Source organism: Schistocerca gregaria, chromosome 2, assembly GCF_023897955.1.
Source record: "Schistocerca gregaria isolate iqSchGreg1 chromosome 2, iqSchGreg1.2, whole genome shotgun sequence".
NCBI classification, from domain to species: Eukaryota; Metazoa; Arthropoda; class Insecta; order Orthoptera; family Acrididae; genus Schistocerca; species Schistocerca gregaria.
The window spans coordinates 636,356,787-636,374,041 of NC_064921.1; the positions used below are offsets into that span (position 1 = coordinate 636,356,787).

Below are 17,255 nucleotides of genomic sequence, written 5' to 3' on the forward strand. Positions count from 1 at the left end.
ACGGCCAGTGTAGGAGATCGCTCCCCACACCATGATGCCGGGTGTTGGCCATGTGTGCCTCGGTCGTAGGCAGTCCTGATTGTGGCGCTCACCTGCACGGCGCCAAACACGCATACGACCATCATTGGCACCAAGGCAGAAGCGACTCTCATCGCTGAAGACGACACGTCTCCATTCGTCCCTCCATTCACGCCTGTCGGGACACCACTGGAGGCGGGCTGCACGATGTTGGGGCATGAGCGGAAGACGGCCTAACGGTGTGCGGGACCGTAGCCCAGCTTCATGGAGACGGTTGCGAATGGTCCTCACCAATACCCCTGGAGCAACAGTGTCCCTAATTTGCTGGGAAGTGGCGGTGCGGTCCCCTACGGCACTGCGTAGGATCCTACGGTCTTGGCGTGCATCCGTGCGTCGCTGCGGTCCGGTCCCAGGTCGACGGGCACGTGCACCTTCCTCCGACCACTGGCGACAACATCGATGTACTGTGGAGACCTCACGCCCCACGTGTTGAGCAATTCGGCGGTATGTCCACCTGGCCTCCCGCATGCCCACTATACGCCCTCGCTCAAAGTCCGTCAACTGCACATACGGTTCACGTCCACGCTGTCGCGGCATGCTACCAGTGTTAAAGACTGCGATGGAGCTCCGAATGCCACGGCAAACTGGCTGACACTGCCGGCAGCGGTGCACAAATGCTGCGCAGCTAGCGCCATTCGACGGCCAACACCGCGGTTCCTGGTGTGCCCGCTGTGCCGTGCGTGTGATCATTGCTTGTACAGCCCTCTCGCAGTGTCCGGAGCAAGTATGGCGGGTCTGACACACCGGTGTCAATGTGTTCTTTTTTCCATTTCCAGGAGTGTATATCATGCTAACGTGCTCCTCTGTCCTGGTCCTCTTTTTATTGTACACTTTCTAACCGTGAAGCGTTGCAGTCAAAGACAATTTGTCAATCAAAGGTGTACTGCAGGTACGTGAGAGTACCAACATCAAAATTCAACATCCAGAGGCCGCACCGCCGTAATTCAAAGCGATACTGAATATTGAGACCCTGAATGCTACGCGGCTGTTGCACATCACACTTGCTCTAATATATGAGTATACTGAAAACATGTCGCTTTTTTTTTTTTTTTTTTTTTTTTACTCCGTAAGATCTGTATCCATTAACAGCGCATTTCTTGTTTCAAACAGTAATAAAATATCTTATTGATACTCCATTTCATAGGCTTTACCCAAAGACAACGGTTTTAGATATTAAAGAAATTTTTATTCGCCACGAATTAAGTATCGTATATTATAATCAGTAACGTCCATCGCTTTAAAAACATTTCATTGATTTGCTCGTCTCGAGATACAGCCGTTTGCATTGTATTTCAAAATGCTGTTTTCTTCCAAGAACTTGTAGCAGCTGAATTCTGTGCGTATCTATTACACTGAGGGTTTGTATTCTTGCTGTACTTCAATTTTTCAGTTTCATCTTTTTTAAAGCTACCACTTTCTCAATTTTATCTCAGCTATTTTATTTTACTATAGCTTACTGAGATATTATTTCTGCCTCACTCGTTTCATTACACGGCCATCTAGAGACCACGATAATCTTATGACTAATTTTTATCAGTCATATCTTTCATGAACACACTGTACCTAAGAACGGCGTCCATCTGGCCATTTGCCACCAGTCGTTCATTCCTCATCTGTGAAAGACCCAAATAGTACTAAAGCTTTTCTGCAGATGTTTCGGCTTAGTGTGTCTTCTGATATTTTTTACCAATTTCCTCCGCCTTTTCTTGGCGTTTGTATGCGACGCTATTCTTTTTTCGGTTTCGAGGAAAAAAGTCGAAAATACCTTTCGTCCATTTAAAGTCATTAATGCTTTTATGTGGCCATGAAATCGAAATCTGCGCTTGCGCATTGTGTCCGTATTTTTTTCTATTTAGACTATATTTCTTGTTTGGGTTTCTTTGACGTAGATCCACTTTTTATAATCTGAACAAAGGATATTGTTTTAGTTCTCTCTCTCTCTCTCTCTCTCTCTCTCTCTTTCTCGCTTTCTTTCCTTTCACGTGCGCTCAGAGACGATAAGATATTCTGATATTCTTAAGCATAGAAACACTGATTTTACGACAGTTGTAATGTCTTATTTTGATTTTTATGGAGAGGCACTTTTTGTTGGAAACGTTTCGTGTGGCTTGGAATGGTACTTCCATTTTTTGTTTATTATTTCCCGCCTTCATTCACCAAATGTCTTCGCCTATTTGCCCATATATTTAAAGCTATTCACGCTCATTATTGACTTCCGTATTCGTCGCCTGCTACTTAAACAATGGTGACTTTCCTTCTTGTCCACGCTGTTGCTTTTATTATGACTAACCTATTATCTCACTCTGAAGTCATATTGGGTCAACTAGATATGTCCAGAATGGCAACGGTAATGCAGCCATCTGCCTCTTCCTCTACAGTACACAACTGTGATAGAGTGAGTTTCTTCAGATCTGTTTGTTTATTTATTTATTTTTCAGATCGATATTATAAATTGTTCACCAGTCCCTCATTCCTAAACATCATTTTACACCAACTTCTGGGTGCTAATTAACGAACCACTGCATAACGCAAACTGAGTGTTCAGTGTCTGCATGCACACACTTTTCACAATTTTCCTTCTTGTCAAGCAACCTATTGACCTAAGTACTAGCAGGTACAATACTGTCGACGTAGCCCCCTTTTAACTTTTCCAGTCCTGTCTTCAGATCTCGAGATGTGATCATTTCTGCGTTTCATAATCATAGATTCTACAACATCACAGAAATATCTAGCGGATAAATTCTGCATTTTAACAGCAAAAAACGTGAATTTCGCTGATCAACTTAGAGAAAAAAATTAATTGCATAATACTTGACACAAAACACGTTTTCATATATTATTTTGGATTCCAGGCAACAGTAACCAAACGTCCACATTTTTATAAGAAGGTATAAAACACTGCTCTAGCTATAGAAAGTTTTTTTATTAAAACTACGACCGGTTTCACTTTAATTTAGACGCATACGCAGGTGTTGCAAACAGGGATTACAAATTAAGTATTTTAATTTTTTTGCCTTTTTACGTTGGCACTGGGATATAGTACGAAAGCCAAATATGAGTCGCAACGTGGCACAGTTTCCATCCCAACCAAATACTTATCCCAACATACAACACAGGTTCCACTAGGATAAAGTACCGCAGTATCCTTTTCTTAGGAGATATTTTCTGGTAGAATAGGCAAATGCCTGGCTTCGAAAAACATAGTCCAGGCTTATTATATTCTTAAGAACAATGGATTCAAATTTGACAAGGAAAGTATGCTTCATGATAGGTTTAGGTTCGGGGTGTCTAATGCATCTCATTTCAGCAAAGTGACGCCAAATATATAAGCCAAACTGGCAGAAGATTTCCAACTCTGCTTAAATAGCATATCAACTGCAAGAATTCAGGATCTGGACTAATTGCCCATTTACGCGACACAGGACATCAGATCACGGACATACACGAGGGAACGCAAATCATATTTTTGGATAATACAAGTTGCAACCTAAATATTTGAGAAGAGACTGCAATTTCACGAGCCTTACAAAAATCTCCTGGGCTCACGTTAAACTATTTTTAGGAAATTTTAACTACCTAACCAGGTAGTCCATTGTTCCTGCTGTCCGATGACATTTTCCGATGCATGTAAAAACTATTGTTTATAAATTCTCAATTGGTATTAAAATTGTGTGAAATAATATACATTACAAATAGTAGTGGTCTGCATCATACGGGAATTAGAGCATTAGTTTTCTGTACACGCATATTCTATGTTTTCTATCACTTGCTGATTTGAATTATAATTTATTTTGATGTACAGCACTCCCCCCCCCCCCCCTCTCTCTTTAACGCTTCACCGTTCAGTGCTCCAGCCCCACTTTCTGTAGCCGTCTAGCGCCATCTTGCTGTGTTTCCGGATACCACGGCCAATAGCGTTCTTCATGTCTGCTTGCCTAGGGCGCTAGCTAGTTCAGCGTTCCTTATGGCTGTACCCGTGTCGCATCCAGCTGATAATATGGTATGTTATTACTGATGCTTATATACACACACACATCAAAAAAAGTTTTGCAAAACCCCGGTTCCCAGGACTCCTGAAGATAAACGTTGACTGTGGATATTGTATCACAGACACAGTTCCTTTGACTGTTCAAGAGATGTCACTAAACCCGCCCAAAGATGTAAAAACCATGCATGGGCAGCGCCTATTACATGGAGGGGGTCAGACAGCCGATCAGGTCCAGTCATTCCACCAGGAAGAGGGTACACAGCTGATATTGTCTGTGTTCAACCATGTCTAGACGGTCGATACCGCGGTTCGATCGCGTCCGCACTGTTACTTTGTGCCAGGAAGGGCTCTCAACAAGGGAAGTGTCCAGGCGTCTCGGGGTGAACCAAAAAGGATGTTGTTCGGACATGGAGATACAGAGAGACAGGAACTGTCGATGACATGCCCCGCACAGGCTGCTCAAGCGCTACTACTGCACTGGATGACCGCTACAGATTATGTCTCGGAGGAACCCTGACAGCAACGCCACCATGTCCAATAATGCTTTTCTTGCAGTCACAGGACGTCGTGTTACGACTCAAACTGAGAGCAATAGGCTGCATGATGCACAACTTCAGTACCGACGTCCTGGGCGAAGTCCATCTTTGCAACCACGACACCATGCACCGCGGTACAGATGGGCCCAACAACATGCCGAATGGACTGCTCAGGATTGGCATCACGTTCTCTCCACTGATAAGTGTCGCATATGCCTTCAACCAGACAATCGTCGGAGACACGTTTGGAGGCAACCCGGTCAGGCTGAACGCCTTACATACACTGTCGAGCGAGTGCAGCAAGGTGGAGGTTCCCTGCTGTTTTGGGTTGGCAGTATGTGGGGCCGACGTACGCAGCTGGTGGTCATGGAAGACGCCGTAACGGCTCTACGATAACGTGAATGCCATCCTCCGACCGCTAGTGCAACCATATCGGCAGCATGCTGGCGGGGCATTCGTCTTCATGGGCGACTATTCGCGCCCTCCGTCGTGCACATCTTCTGAATTACCTCCTTGAGGATAACGACATCGCTCGACTAGAGTGGCCAGCATGTTCTCCAGACATTAATCCTATCTACCATGCCTGGGTTAGATTGAAAAGGGCTGTTTATGGAGGAAGTGACCCACCAACCACTCTGAGTGATCTACGCCGAATCGCCGTTGAGGAGTGGGACAATCTGGACCAACAGTGTCTTGATGAACTTGTGGATAGGATGCCACGACGAATACAGGGCTGCATCAATGCAAGAGGACGTGCTGCTGGGTATTGGAGGTACTGGTGTGAACAGCAATCTGGACCTCCACCTCTGAAGGTCGCGCTGTACAATATGCGATGTGTGGCTTTCATGAGCAATAAAAAGGGCAGAGATGTTGTTCATGTTGATCTCTATTCCAATTTTCTGTACAGGTTCCGGAACTCTCGGAACCTATGTGATGCAATTTTAATTTTTTAATGTGTGAACATGTTCGCACACTTTGCAGGACTTATTTTATTCTTGCCAAATACTCGTATTATTTTATTTTAGGGACGCCTTTTAATCAATTTGACAAGTTCTTCTGGCGGGTTTTGATTTATCAATGACGTGAAGGACGGGGTGGGGCTTCAGGACAGCGTACATCAATGTTCCAAACATAATTTATGAAAATACATGATCTACACGAGTATTCTGCTCCATATAATATTTACTAAGCCAGTGTAAAAAGAAAGCAAAATACTGAGCGTGCACTTAAATAGGCGTGAAGCTGATCGTGATTTTAATAAGAAAGACTTTCTACATCCAGAGCGGTGTTTTTTGCCTTCTTATAAGAAAGATTTTCGTATATGTGCTTCATAAGCAGAAACGTGTAATCATTTGAGAAACAATATGGGGCATTCAGATTTTGAGTTGAAGTTTGATTGGAGATCAAATTCAGCTGTGAAATTAAATCAAAGGAAAATATTTCTGTAGTCTGGTGTTTTTATTATAACTAAATCTTAGGAATCCACCTCTGCACTGTTTTAATTTAGAGGAATATCTATCTTTTCAGTCAATAATTAAGTGTGGCCAGTATTCTGGTCACGATACACTGCAGAGAAAACGATAGATTACTGACAGAAATCATAGCCCCAGACATACATTTTACGTCACAAAACGTGAATAATTTTCTGGTGCTACTCAACAAGAGAACTAGTGCAAGATTTATTTGTCGAAATGCATAAGATACAAACGCTGTTTCGACGATTCGTCTTAGCAGATTGTTCGTTACTTATTTGTGACAAAAGTTGAGAATCCAAAGAATAAAGGAAACCTGTTTCTTTCATGTGATGCACCTTGAAATTCACAAACGTTTATCCACTTTGACAAATGATAGAAAACCATAAATCAAGGAAACAAAGATGAGGTATAGTCCGGATCGTATTCCGCAGCGACGATATGAAACGTCTTCGTTACGGACGTACATAGCCAAGGCCGGTGTCGCGATGGTTTTGTGTCCGTGCGAAACTGCAGAAAGTGATCCACTGAGCAGTGTCTCAGCCGGTATTAACTTCTTCCTTCCGCCTGGGACCTCCCTGCACTGTGCTGGGGTGTGCGTTGAGAGTTGTTTGGCCGGAAATATCAGAAAGAAGCGCACTGAGGGTAGCAGGATGCGTCCTGGAGATGGTGAGCCGACCGGTTAGTCAACTCCAACCAAACTGTCACCTCATTGCCGCTGCAAGCCGCCGTTTACCAGCTCGTGAAGATCCACACAAGGTCTACATTCCTTTCACGGAAAAGATATAACCAATACCACAAATTTTCCGCCATTCTATGCTTTAATCAAACTCCCTCGTTTCACTACATCACCCCGGAGTTATGCATCAGGATCTATGAATATTTTGCAGACAGCAGCGACAAATGTTCGATACAGTCAGTGTTTCGTCTTTAACGATAGCCGCACACTTAGCTCTCAAAACAAGCTAAGGAAATTAATAACAGTTAGTATATTGTTTCCATCGTGCGACACGCATAAACAATATCCTCAAATCAATTGTTTTTGTCACATATTTTCCGAGGTCTGGATGCACCTCCAATTAGCGTCATACAGCTATTGTATGAAATACATGATCTCCCTTTTACATCTAAATCACCATTTCACTAAACCAACACGAGACGTAGCACAAATTTGAAGATAATGTGTCACTCGAGGAAAACACTGTTCATAGAAATATGAAATATATCTTGTAATTTGTACAATACTGCTGACAAGTGGCTCAAGCTTATGACTAGGGACAGATCGTTTTCTACTGTTTTCCATTGTCACATTTCAAAGAGTCTAAATATTATAGTGATTATGCATAAAAACTCTTCTCGTCGGTTATAATTTGTCCTTGATTTTTAGCACTGACTCTAGATATTTTTAATAACGATGTTCAGGTAGTTAAGAAGTGCAGAATTTACTTTTGACGACAACTCAACATATTGCATCTGGTTTCTCCGATTCCAGTTAATCAGTGTAATGAGGGTGTGTCAATTTGCATAGAAACTTCGGTCTCCCCTGTTTGTGGTACTTATTTCCATCAACCATAGAAGTAAGTTATGATTAACTGACAAGCGCCTAAGACAAAACCGTAATGAATTATTCCTTTCCTCACGGCTCTCCAACACCATCATGTAACGAGGGAAACGAAGGAATTTACCGACCGCAGCAATGTGGCAGACATGTAAATTGCTATTACTGTAAGAGATACTATGATCGGCACGATTGTTGGTCTCTTAGACATCTTCTCAAAGTCAAAATAAGTTTTCGTGAGCGGTATACGGAGTTTTTTCCTTTTTTCCAAGTTGTTTACAGCTCTTTAGGCCGTTTCCCTCAGCTTCGCATCCAAGTCTTCCGAGCCTTGTACAAATATTCTTTCAAATTCCTTCATTGTATATCATCCTCCACTTTACTCTTCCATTCTGCACAGTGTCACCTTCTCCTCTTGCATGGGGATAACCAACATAGTACTTTCTATGTATAAAATGCATATTTGAACCATCAGTTGTTTTTATTGTAAACACGAATAATTGGGTTCAAATATTCATTTTATGCATTACTTATCGGCTGTTGACAGTTACCATCCAAAAATGATTATAATAATTTGTTTTGCCTTAGGTAATCCCGTAATCTGATCATATGCCCATACCATTTTAAACGCCATTTTTCCACGTCTTCCGTGATGTATGAACGGTTTTCATTCGCTTCCATTTTTCTGTATATGGGATTTTCTCTCGCCTTGAAACTCTATGACTCCTTACTCCAAAAAATACATTTGCACGGCTTCAAGTCTGCTCCCACCTCGTTCGATCACTTCCCAGGATTCCGCTCATAAAAACAATTTCTTTGTACTACTGACTCAGATAACTATTTTTTGTCTTTTATCTGACTCAAGTATGCAATTCAGTGAGTAGATTGTTTGGCTTGTGTTGTCCTCTGCCTTGTTCCTTGTTTATGTAGCGACGAAAATACTTCTTATAGCGCGAAAGAGATTTATTATTCATCCTTACGTAATCCAGTTTGTGAACAATCTGGTGAAAGTTAAACACATCATGTAATTGGTAGCGGTACTCCAATAAAACATACACATAATTACAGCCCTCCAAACGCGGAAATGTACAGCAAATTAAAACGCACATGTTTTTTACAGAAGGAATAACAGACTTATAGTAAATGAAGAATAGTGTATCATTAGACATACACTATGGAGTGCTATGAATCTTCCAAATTAGCTGCTAATAGTTTTATTATATTTCGTACAATAGGCCTATTTCGGCAGTACCGCAATTCTCAAGCACTACTGCGTTTGATGCTGCGGGCCCAACGATACAAAATACTGACGAGTGCACTGCTTAACTTTGGCACTGCTTTGATACGTTTTGATAAAGCAATACACAGGGTTCTCAACCTCTCATTCAGAGTTTTGCTACTGTGTAACGGATAAAATCAGCACTGCGTGTACGGGATGCATCATTGCATTTGTTTAGGAATAAAGTTTCGAATTGGAATTATTGAAATCTGGTGAAATATTTCCACTGTTGTGCAAATGTTGCTTCACAGTTTACAAAACAAACACTGTCAAATCAACAAATCCCCAATTTTTGTGTTCTCAAGTTCATTCGAAATTAGGGTGCCTCCGTTTTTGATAAATGATTAATTACACACAGAGCCTTAGATGTCAGTGAGCGACTAGTAGCGATGTCATCTTCTCGGCGTGGTGAGATCAGAGATAGCGTCGAGCAGAGGGGGCGCTGTACGCTATCACTCTATGGACAGCCGGCAGTCCGCAGCAATGTCGGGGCCGCCATTAGCCGTGGCCTCGGTGGCAGCCAAAACACCTCCGGCGACAATCAGCTGACAACAAATATTCATATGCCAAGCCGCCTTACCCATGAGCGTAAATTATAAAATGCTATTTTACACGCAGGAGAGCGTGAATCCACTGTCTCAGTGTTTTAACACAAGAAAACAAACAAGGTAATAGCTACCAATGAATATAAAACATTTCAGGCGTTTTGTCATGTACGTGGCAACGATGTGTATTTTTCTCAGTTCTATTTCACTGTTTTTACAGTTCTAGCTCTCTATATTTACATTAAATTCGTAACAGCTTTCGTCTTGGGTTTTGACGCTGTTCGGGATGCCCTGACATCTATTTTTCACTAAAACAATAAAATAAATCCCGTTATCGTGTTTATTTTTCCATTCTCTCGCTAATAAGGAAGCTGTTTTGTAAAGCATAAACCTAACAATTCTAAAAAAATTTAGAGTGTTCGGAGATACAACGCAACATTAGATCTGCAGGGTAAACAAACATAGAACGCACTTCTGGGTAAATCAGTAACACTATTTTTGGTGAATAGATTCCTTGTTCAGTTGACGCAGGAATCAAAACTGGTGGGTACAAGTTATTGTTATGCGCAAAGTGATATGATTTAAACCATAGAATATAGTTGTCCAATTTTCCTAAAGTTGTTTTGTAACAGAGCTCTCGTAGAAAGCTAGAAGCAGCAACAAAGTACAGTAATTGACGATAGCGCGCAAGTGATATTACATGTGTACACGCATAATATACAAAATTAACAGCTAAATTAGAAATAAAGAAAAATTGTTTATTTCCAACGACTTTCATTCACTGAAACCGAATATATTGGAATTCACACTGAATAACAACCAGCTAGTATGATCATCTCCTTAGTTCAGTTCGGTCGTCATCATATGATACTTTTTATTATCAATGCAAGCGTATACTTTTCCATGTGTCATCCAACATCGGCACGTTCTCCTTTTAACTTAGCTCACGACGTGCCACACACAAACACTTTAAACATCCAGGAGAAAGCAAAATTACCGACATCACAATCTTTAGTACGCAGTCAATATAACAGCGCTACAATTACACTGAAAGCAGCTAGCGACATGGTACGCAGTGGCAATTCAAAGCGCGCGCGCCGGAGGCGAGGGTTGCTACCCCACCCCGCAGTGTGCCGGCTGCTCCCTAAACTCACCTCGTAGGTTATGACTCCGCTGTTTCCATACTTCTGGAAGATCTCCCTGAGGAAGAAGTCTGTGCTGTCAGCGGCGGCGGCCGCTATTAACAGCGTCACGACTACGCAGCAAGCTCCGGTCGTCATCGCAGTCGCATGGCCGTGCACCACCCCCTTAGTCAGGCGCGTCCCTCTGAAATCTCGTCCGCTTCCAATTCTGCTACCACTCCCACCGTCAGCCCGCTGTAAACTGAAGCTGCGGCCGGATTCGTCCGAGACATAGATGCTGTAAGTTTCACAAGCTGCCGCTGGTGGCAGCACTAGCGGGGAAAGTAGCCGGCATAGGTTAGGAATCCCGCCGCTAGGTGGCATTTCGCCTTGCGGCCTCGAGTTCTTCGGGTGTCCTCGCAGTGTACATTTTTTGGACATTATACGCCTGAGTCATGACTTTAGAATCCTTAGTTTCTTAAAATATTTAAGTCGTTTCATTACATGAGCATTCAACTGAAACGGTTGTATAATCCCTTTTCAGATGCAAATCTCATCGCATCGACGACACCGGCACAATGCCATTCCAGATAATGGTGCGTGTAAACGTCGTCGCGGTTAACTACGAACATGTTTTTGCCCATCTGGCCTATAAAAACTTTCCGAGAAGTTGAAGCCGTCTCTCACGCCAGGACTCGAGCCCAACACAATATACTTAACAGCCAGTGAGTGCTCTGCTCCTAAAAAATTGAATCGTCATTAGCCACTTACGTGAGTTACTTCTGTAGCAGGGCGAGGGAATGGTACGAGACTTCATCATCCTATGGGTAGTCGAAATACTTGTAGTTCAAGCAGCAAATGATCATCAATAATGAAACTTCCTGGCAGATTAAAACTGTGTGCCGGACCGAGACTCGAACTCGGGACCTTTGCCTTTAGCGGGAAAGTACTCTACCAACATTTTTTTTTTTTTTTTTTTTGCGGGGATCGAATCCGGGACCGAAAACGTTTTGATTATGAATCAAAGACGCTACCTTTTTTTTTTTACACATGAGTGTTAGGTAAACAAATTATTAGAATGACATTAAATACAACAAAATATAACATATCCTGTTTTCTTTTTCTTTTTTTTTTTGTTTCTCTTTTTTTAATAATTTGTACTGAACAAGGAAACAAATAAATAAATTAATTAAAGAGAAAACCTTAAATACAACAAAATATAACATATTCTCTGTTCTTCCTTTTTTATTTTATTTATTTATTTATTTATTTATTTATTTTTGTCTATGCATGGGAACGTGGATAAGGGTGTTGCATCATGTAACAGGTAGGCATGGTACACCCCAACTTTGAGGGGGGGTCAAGGAAGACGCTGCGGAGATAGCCGGCAAAAGTTTGTCGGTAAGATGGTTTTCGGGTGAGGGTGCTATGCGCGGTCACAACTTTGTAGCAGAAGTCAAGGACTGTGTGTGGACCACTTTGAAAGAGGTATTCTAAAGCCTGTCCTCGAAACCGGATGAGGGTATGGTGCTTCGCAAGAGGGTAGTGAAATGTCTGGGGCAACAACAGCAAATCCGGGGTTACCGTCGTTGCCGGGGCACGGAGGTAAAAGCCCACGATTCGTTGGATGAGGAGCCATACGTTTTGTTTCAGTGGGCACGTAATACGGTGCTCGTCGGTGTCTGCAAGCTGACAGTCAGGGCAGAGAGGGGAGGTGGCCAGTCCTATGCGATAAAGTCGACTATTAGTCGGGAATTTTCCATAGACTAAAACATACCAGAGTGCGGACACAGACGACGGTAACAAGGGTGCATGCACACACCCCCAAACCGTGTTCCATTTAATGTCAGGATGCTGTAGCACCATGGGGTCGCAAGGGTTGGACAGCATAAACAAACGATAATACTCTTTTGTACGGGGAGGACGGGTGACTGGAAGATCGGCCCGAACGCAGCTGTGTTCTATGAAACAATTGGCGACATGGTACAATAATGGAGAAATAGGTGCCACATTGATCGGTGGATCGAGAGAAGCTGGTCGGAGGATATCTAAGAGACTGCGTGTTAAGGACGGAACCGTTCCCTGCCAGTGCCGCAACAGATTGTGGACAAAGAGTGCAGAAGATCGTGCCCGCACGTTGACGAGTCCGAGGCCACCTTTTGCAGGAGGCAATGTTAGAGTGTTGTAGCGGACTTTGAAAAGTGCCCCTGCTGACACGAAATATCCAAAGGCTGATTGGATGCGGCGGCCAAGGAGTAATGGCATTGGGAGGATCTGGGCGACGTGTACCAGTTTAGGGGCTACATACATGTTGACATAGGACACACGTTGGAGTTGGTTTAAGTTACGGTGCCCTTGACCGCGGACATGGTACCGAATCGACTGCAAAAGCCGCCGGTATGCCAGGGCCACTGTGCGGTGTGTGGAGCTCGTAAATTCGATACCCAAGTAACGAAGGGTGGTACTGACTGGGAGTGGGTTCGGCACCATAGCCGGGAGGCCGCGCCCAATGTGCATCATAGTCGATTTGCGGACATTAAGAATGCTACCAGAAAGACGTCCATACTGGTGGATCCATTGGATGGCGTCATTGAGTTCCGTGGAGGAGCAGGTGAGAAAGAGGAGATCGTCCGCATAAGCCCTACAGTGAAAGGTGTAGTCACGCAAAGTGAGGCCCTGCAGTCTAGAGGTAAGTCCAGTGATGAGGGGCTCAAGTGCAATGGCATATAGTAAAGTAGACATAGGGCATCCTTGACGCATAGATCGGCGTATAGGGATCGGTCCTACAAGCCTCCCATTGACTTGTACCATCGAGACCGCGGGAAGTAGTAACCGGCGAATGGCATCGACAAAAAGTAATGGGAACCCCATACGTGTCGCCACCATGAGGAGGAATGGGTGTCGAACGCGATCAAAGGCACTCGTGAAATCGACGGATACCAGTGCTGCACGAAGGCGACAAACCGACGCCAGTGCAATGAGGTCACGGCATTCTCCTAGGGCTGTTTGTAAGGTGGCCCCACAACCACGTGCAGTCTGCTGAGGTGAAAGGACCGTAGGTAAGACGGTGCGTATGCGCGCTGCTAAGAGGAGTGCATAGATTTTATAGTCTGCATTCAGTAGTGTAAGGGGGAGATACGGAGAGACATGAGACCCTCCCTTCGGTTTAGGCACAGGTAGAAGAATGCCAGTGACGAATTCAGGTGGAATTGGGAAGGACGGAGTAAAGAGTTCCTGAATCATTTCCGTCCAGTGAGGAAGCATTAACGTGGCCAACGCCCGGTAAAATTCCACTGAGAGACCATCTGGTCCGGGTGATTTGTTCTTGGCCCCTTTGTTGATTGCATCTACCACCTCTTCTGCGGTGATTGCAGACATCATGGACGTTGACTCCGCTACGGTGAGGGTCCGATCAGGAATGGGCGTCGCCATCGGTTCATCATCATAAAATTGGCGATAATGTTCAGCAAAGGCAGACACCGCCGCCCCCTGTGTTGTGTGGTGAACACCATCGGAGGTCGTGATGTTGGGGACGAAAAGTCGACGTCGACGACTATGGCCGGATGCGGCATGGATTGTGGATGGGGTTTCGTCGTGGAGGAGGTCTTGTCGCCGGGAACGCACCACGACACCGTGCAGTCGTGCACGTTGAAGAGAGAGGAGACGAGCTTTGGTACGTTGTCGTTCCCTATGGGTGTCAGGTGATGGAGGGAGCGCATCGAACTCACGGAGGACGGCGTAGTGAAAATTTGTGGTGTCTCGATGCCATGCTGCTGCTTCCTTGCCACATTGTATGAAGACCTTTCTGATCGCAGGTTTGGCACATTTGAGCCACCAATGGAACGTGGATGTGTACGTCTTTCGCAAGACGCCCATGTAGTGGCAATACATTGTCGGCAGTGTGGATCATTAAGGAGGGAGGTATTAAGCTTCCAGTAACCTCTGCTCCGCCACGCTGACTGAGGTGGCAGAGCCAGGGAGCAAATGACGGCGCAGTGGTCCGAAAATGCAAGGGGCCACCGTTCAGCTTGGGCGAAGTCATTGCCAAGGTGGGCAGAGACATAAAACCGGTCCAGTCTGCTCGCAGAATGTGCTGTATAATGGGTAAAACCGGGGGTATTGCCATGAACTTTCTCCCAAACGTCCAGTAGATGAAAATCTTCGGTTAAGGTGAGAAGCGCCGGGCACGGCGAATAACCAGGCATTTGGTCCTGCGGATGGAGGACACAGTTGAAATCGCCTCCCATGATAAGGCGATCATAGCGTCCAGAAAACAGGGGCGCCACGTCATTTCGGAAGAAAGTGGACCGCTGCCAACGGTTCGAGGAGCCAGACGTAGCGTAGATATTGATGACGCGCGTGTCGAAGATGGTAACAGCCATGCCTCTTCCACAGGGAAGGATTGTCGTGTCCTTGAGTGGGATTCCTTTGCGTATGTAGAAAGCCACTCCACGCCCTGATTGATCACATGTGGACGTGTATGAATCGTAGCCGTAGACTGGTGGTAGTGTGGCAACGCGTACTTACTGAAGAAGGGCGACGTCGACGTCAGAGGCCCGAAGCATGTCACATAGGAGTTGCAGCTTGGGTGCAGTGCCGATCATGTTGATGTTCAGTGTGGCAAACCGGTACGTTTGTTTCACCGATGGTGGACGCGCATCTACCATCACCAAGGGAAGTAAGAGGAGGGCACCGACAGGAAGTGCCGTCCCATCAGCTGCAGTGCCTTGCTTTTGATGTTAACAGGCAGCCTTGTCCGGCGGAGGCAACTCATCCGGAGGAGGGGCCGTCTCTTCCTCAGTCTCGTCGGCCCATGCTCCTTTGCCATGGGTCCGTCCAATATCCATGGGAATTGCGTCGTGGTGAGAGAGATCAGGAGTTGTCGGCGGGGAGACAAGCGTCTGAACCGGCGCACCGATCGTTACATTGTGCGTGGCGACCTCCATAGTGGTCCCGTCCTGCGAAACGTTTTGTTCATCGTGAAAGTTGTCCGCCGACCTCTGCGTGGAAATGTCGGCTGGTTGGGTGTCATCTTCGTCGTCGCGGATGGCGACGCTTTGACAGCCCGTGGGTGAACGGCGACGGCGTTTGCTCCTACGTGGCGAGCGTTGTTTGCGCACGTGTTCCTCAGTGTCGGACGACGGCAAGGAAGAGCGTCGACCTGGTTCGAAGGCGTCGGTGGGTACAGTGAAATTGTCAAACAGGTGTTGTGAAGAAGTACTGTTGTCCTCAGCGTCCGGTGCGGGAGCCTGTTCGGCGGCCAAGTCGTCAGGTGGGGCGTCCACACCGTCCATAGGTGACTGGAGCGGTGGGACGTGCCGATAGACGTGGCAAGAGCCGCTGCGTAAGTGACCGGTAGGGCGGTCATCGTGGGTGTGACGGACGCTTCCGACAACGGGAGCTGCGCGACACGTCGTTGAATGCATTCAGACCGTAGGTGACCTTCTTTCCCGCAACCGGAACAGGTTCGAGGTTGGCCGTCGTACATTATAATGGCACGGCAGCCTCCGATGCGTAGATAGGAAGGCACGTGTTTCTGCAACTCGATGCGGACCTGTCTAACACCATTTAAAACGGGACAGGTCTGAAATTGTACCCATCGTTCGGCGACATGTTCCAGAACGTTGCCATAGGGACGGAGCGCCTCGATGACGACGTCTGCAGGTAGTTCGAACGGCAGTTCGGAAATCCTTATCGTCCGTGTACCGAGACCTGCGTGATCGACGGTAACGGGTCCGACGTTGCCGTCGGAATGACAGAAGCGCAGTCCACGTTTGGCCTCTTGAAGCACCTTGTCGCACTCCGCATCGTTGATCATTTTGACGTAGACGGTACTGATAACTATCGACAAGTGGATACCAATTAGATCCGTTTGTGGTATTTTAACTTCATCGCGAATAAATCGTTGTACCTCCAGGGCCTTGGGTCGGGCGAAGTCGGAACAAAAGTTGAAACGTAATGTCTTCTTCCGATAGTTGTGCGCCATGGTGGTCTAGAAGGAAAACGGCACTTACAGCAGCCGAAGTAAACACAAACACACCGTGCGCGCCTCGCCCACAGCGCTCTGGCGCGTGACCGCCTCGCAGCACTGCCGGCGGCAGACTGCCTTTAAATTTAGCCAATGGCGGGGATCGAACACGGTCCAACTGAGCTACCCAAGCACGACTCACGACCTGTCCTCACAGCTGCAATTCTGCCAGTATCTCCATTTCTCTTTCCAATTCCTCTTCCTTATACTTTTTTGTTAATGTCTTAGCTCTGAAAGAAAGGATATAGCGGTTCAGGGTTGCTACTCTTGCATGGTTCGCAGGAGAGCTTCTGTGAAGTTTGGAAGGTAGGAGACGAGATACTGGCGGAAGTAAAGCTGTGAGGCCGGGGGGGGGGGGGATTGGTGAGTCGTGCTTGGGTAGCTCAGTTGGTAGAGCACTTGCCCGCGAAAGGCAAAGGTCCCGAGTTCGAGTCTCGGTCCAGCAAACAGTTTTAATCTGCTAGGATATTTCATGTCAGCGCATACTCAGATGCAGAGCGAAAATCTCATTCTCGATCATTAATAATGATTAAATTAGCATAATTGGTTTGCAAAAGACAAGGAAAAATTGCTACAATGGACACCTCGGCTTAAAATTAACCAATGACGGTCGGAGCTAGGAGGACATAAAAAGCTGACTAGCTCTGGCAAAA

General features: G+C 45.6%; 1 protein-coding gene and 1 non-coding gene across 2 annotated transcripts in view; one reads left to right on the forward strand and one right to left on the reverse strand.

The window, feature by feature from the left end:
- Positions 1-10,884, reverse strand: part of LOC126334666 (zinc transporter ZIP10) — a 246,350-nt gene extending 235,466 nt beyond the window's left edge. The window contains exon 1 of the mRNA XM_049997131.1: positions 10,608-10,884. Within this exon, the coding sequence (XP_049853088.1) occupies positions 10,608-10,733 (126 nt within the window). The 5' untranslated portion in view covers positions 10,734-10,884. The remainder of the gene's footprint in view (positions 1-10,607) is intronic.
- Positions 10,885-16,973: 6,089 nt separating this feature from the next.
- On the forward strand, positions 16,974-17,048 carry Trnas-cga (transfer RNA serine (anticodon CGA)). The gene has a single exon. It is a non-coding gene; the product is annotated as a tRNA-Ser (tRNA).
- The last annotated feature ends 207 nt before the right edge of the window (positions 17,049-17,255 follow it).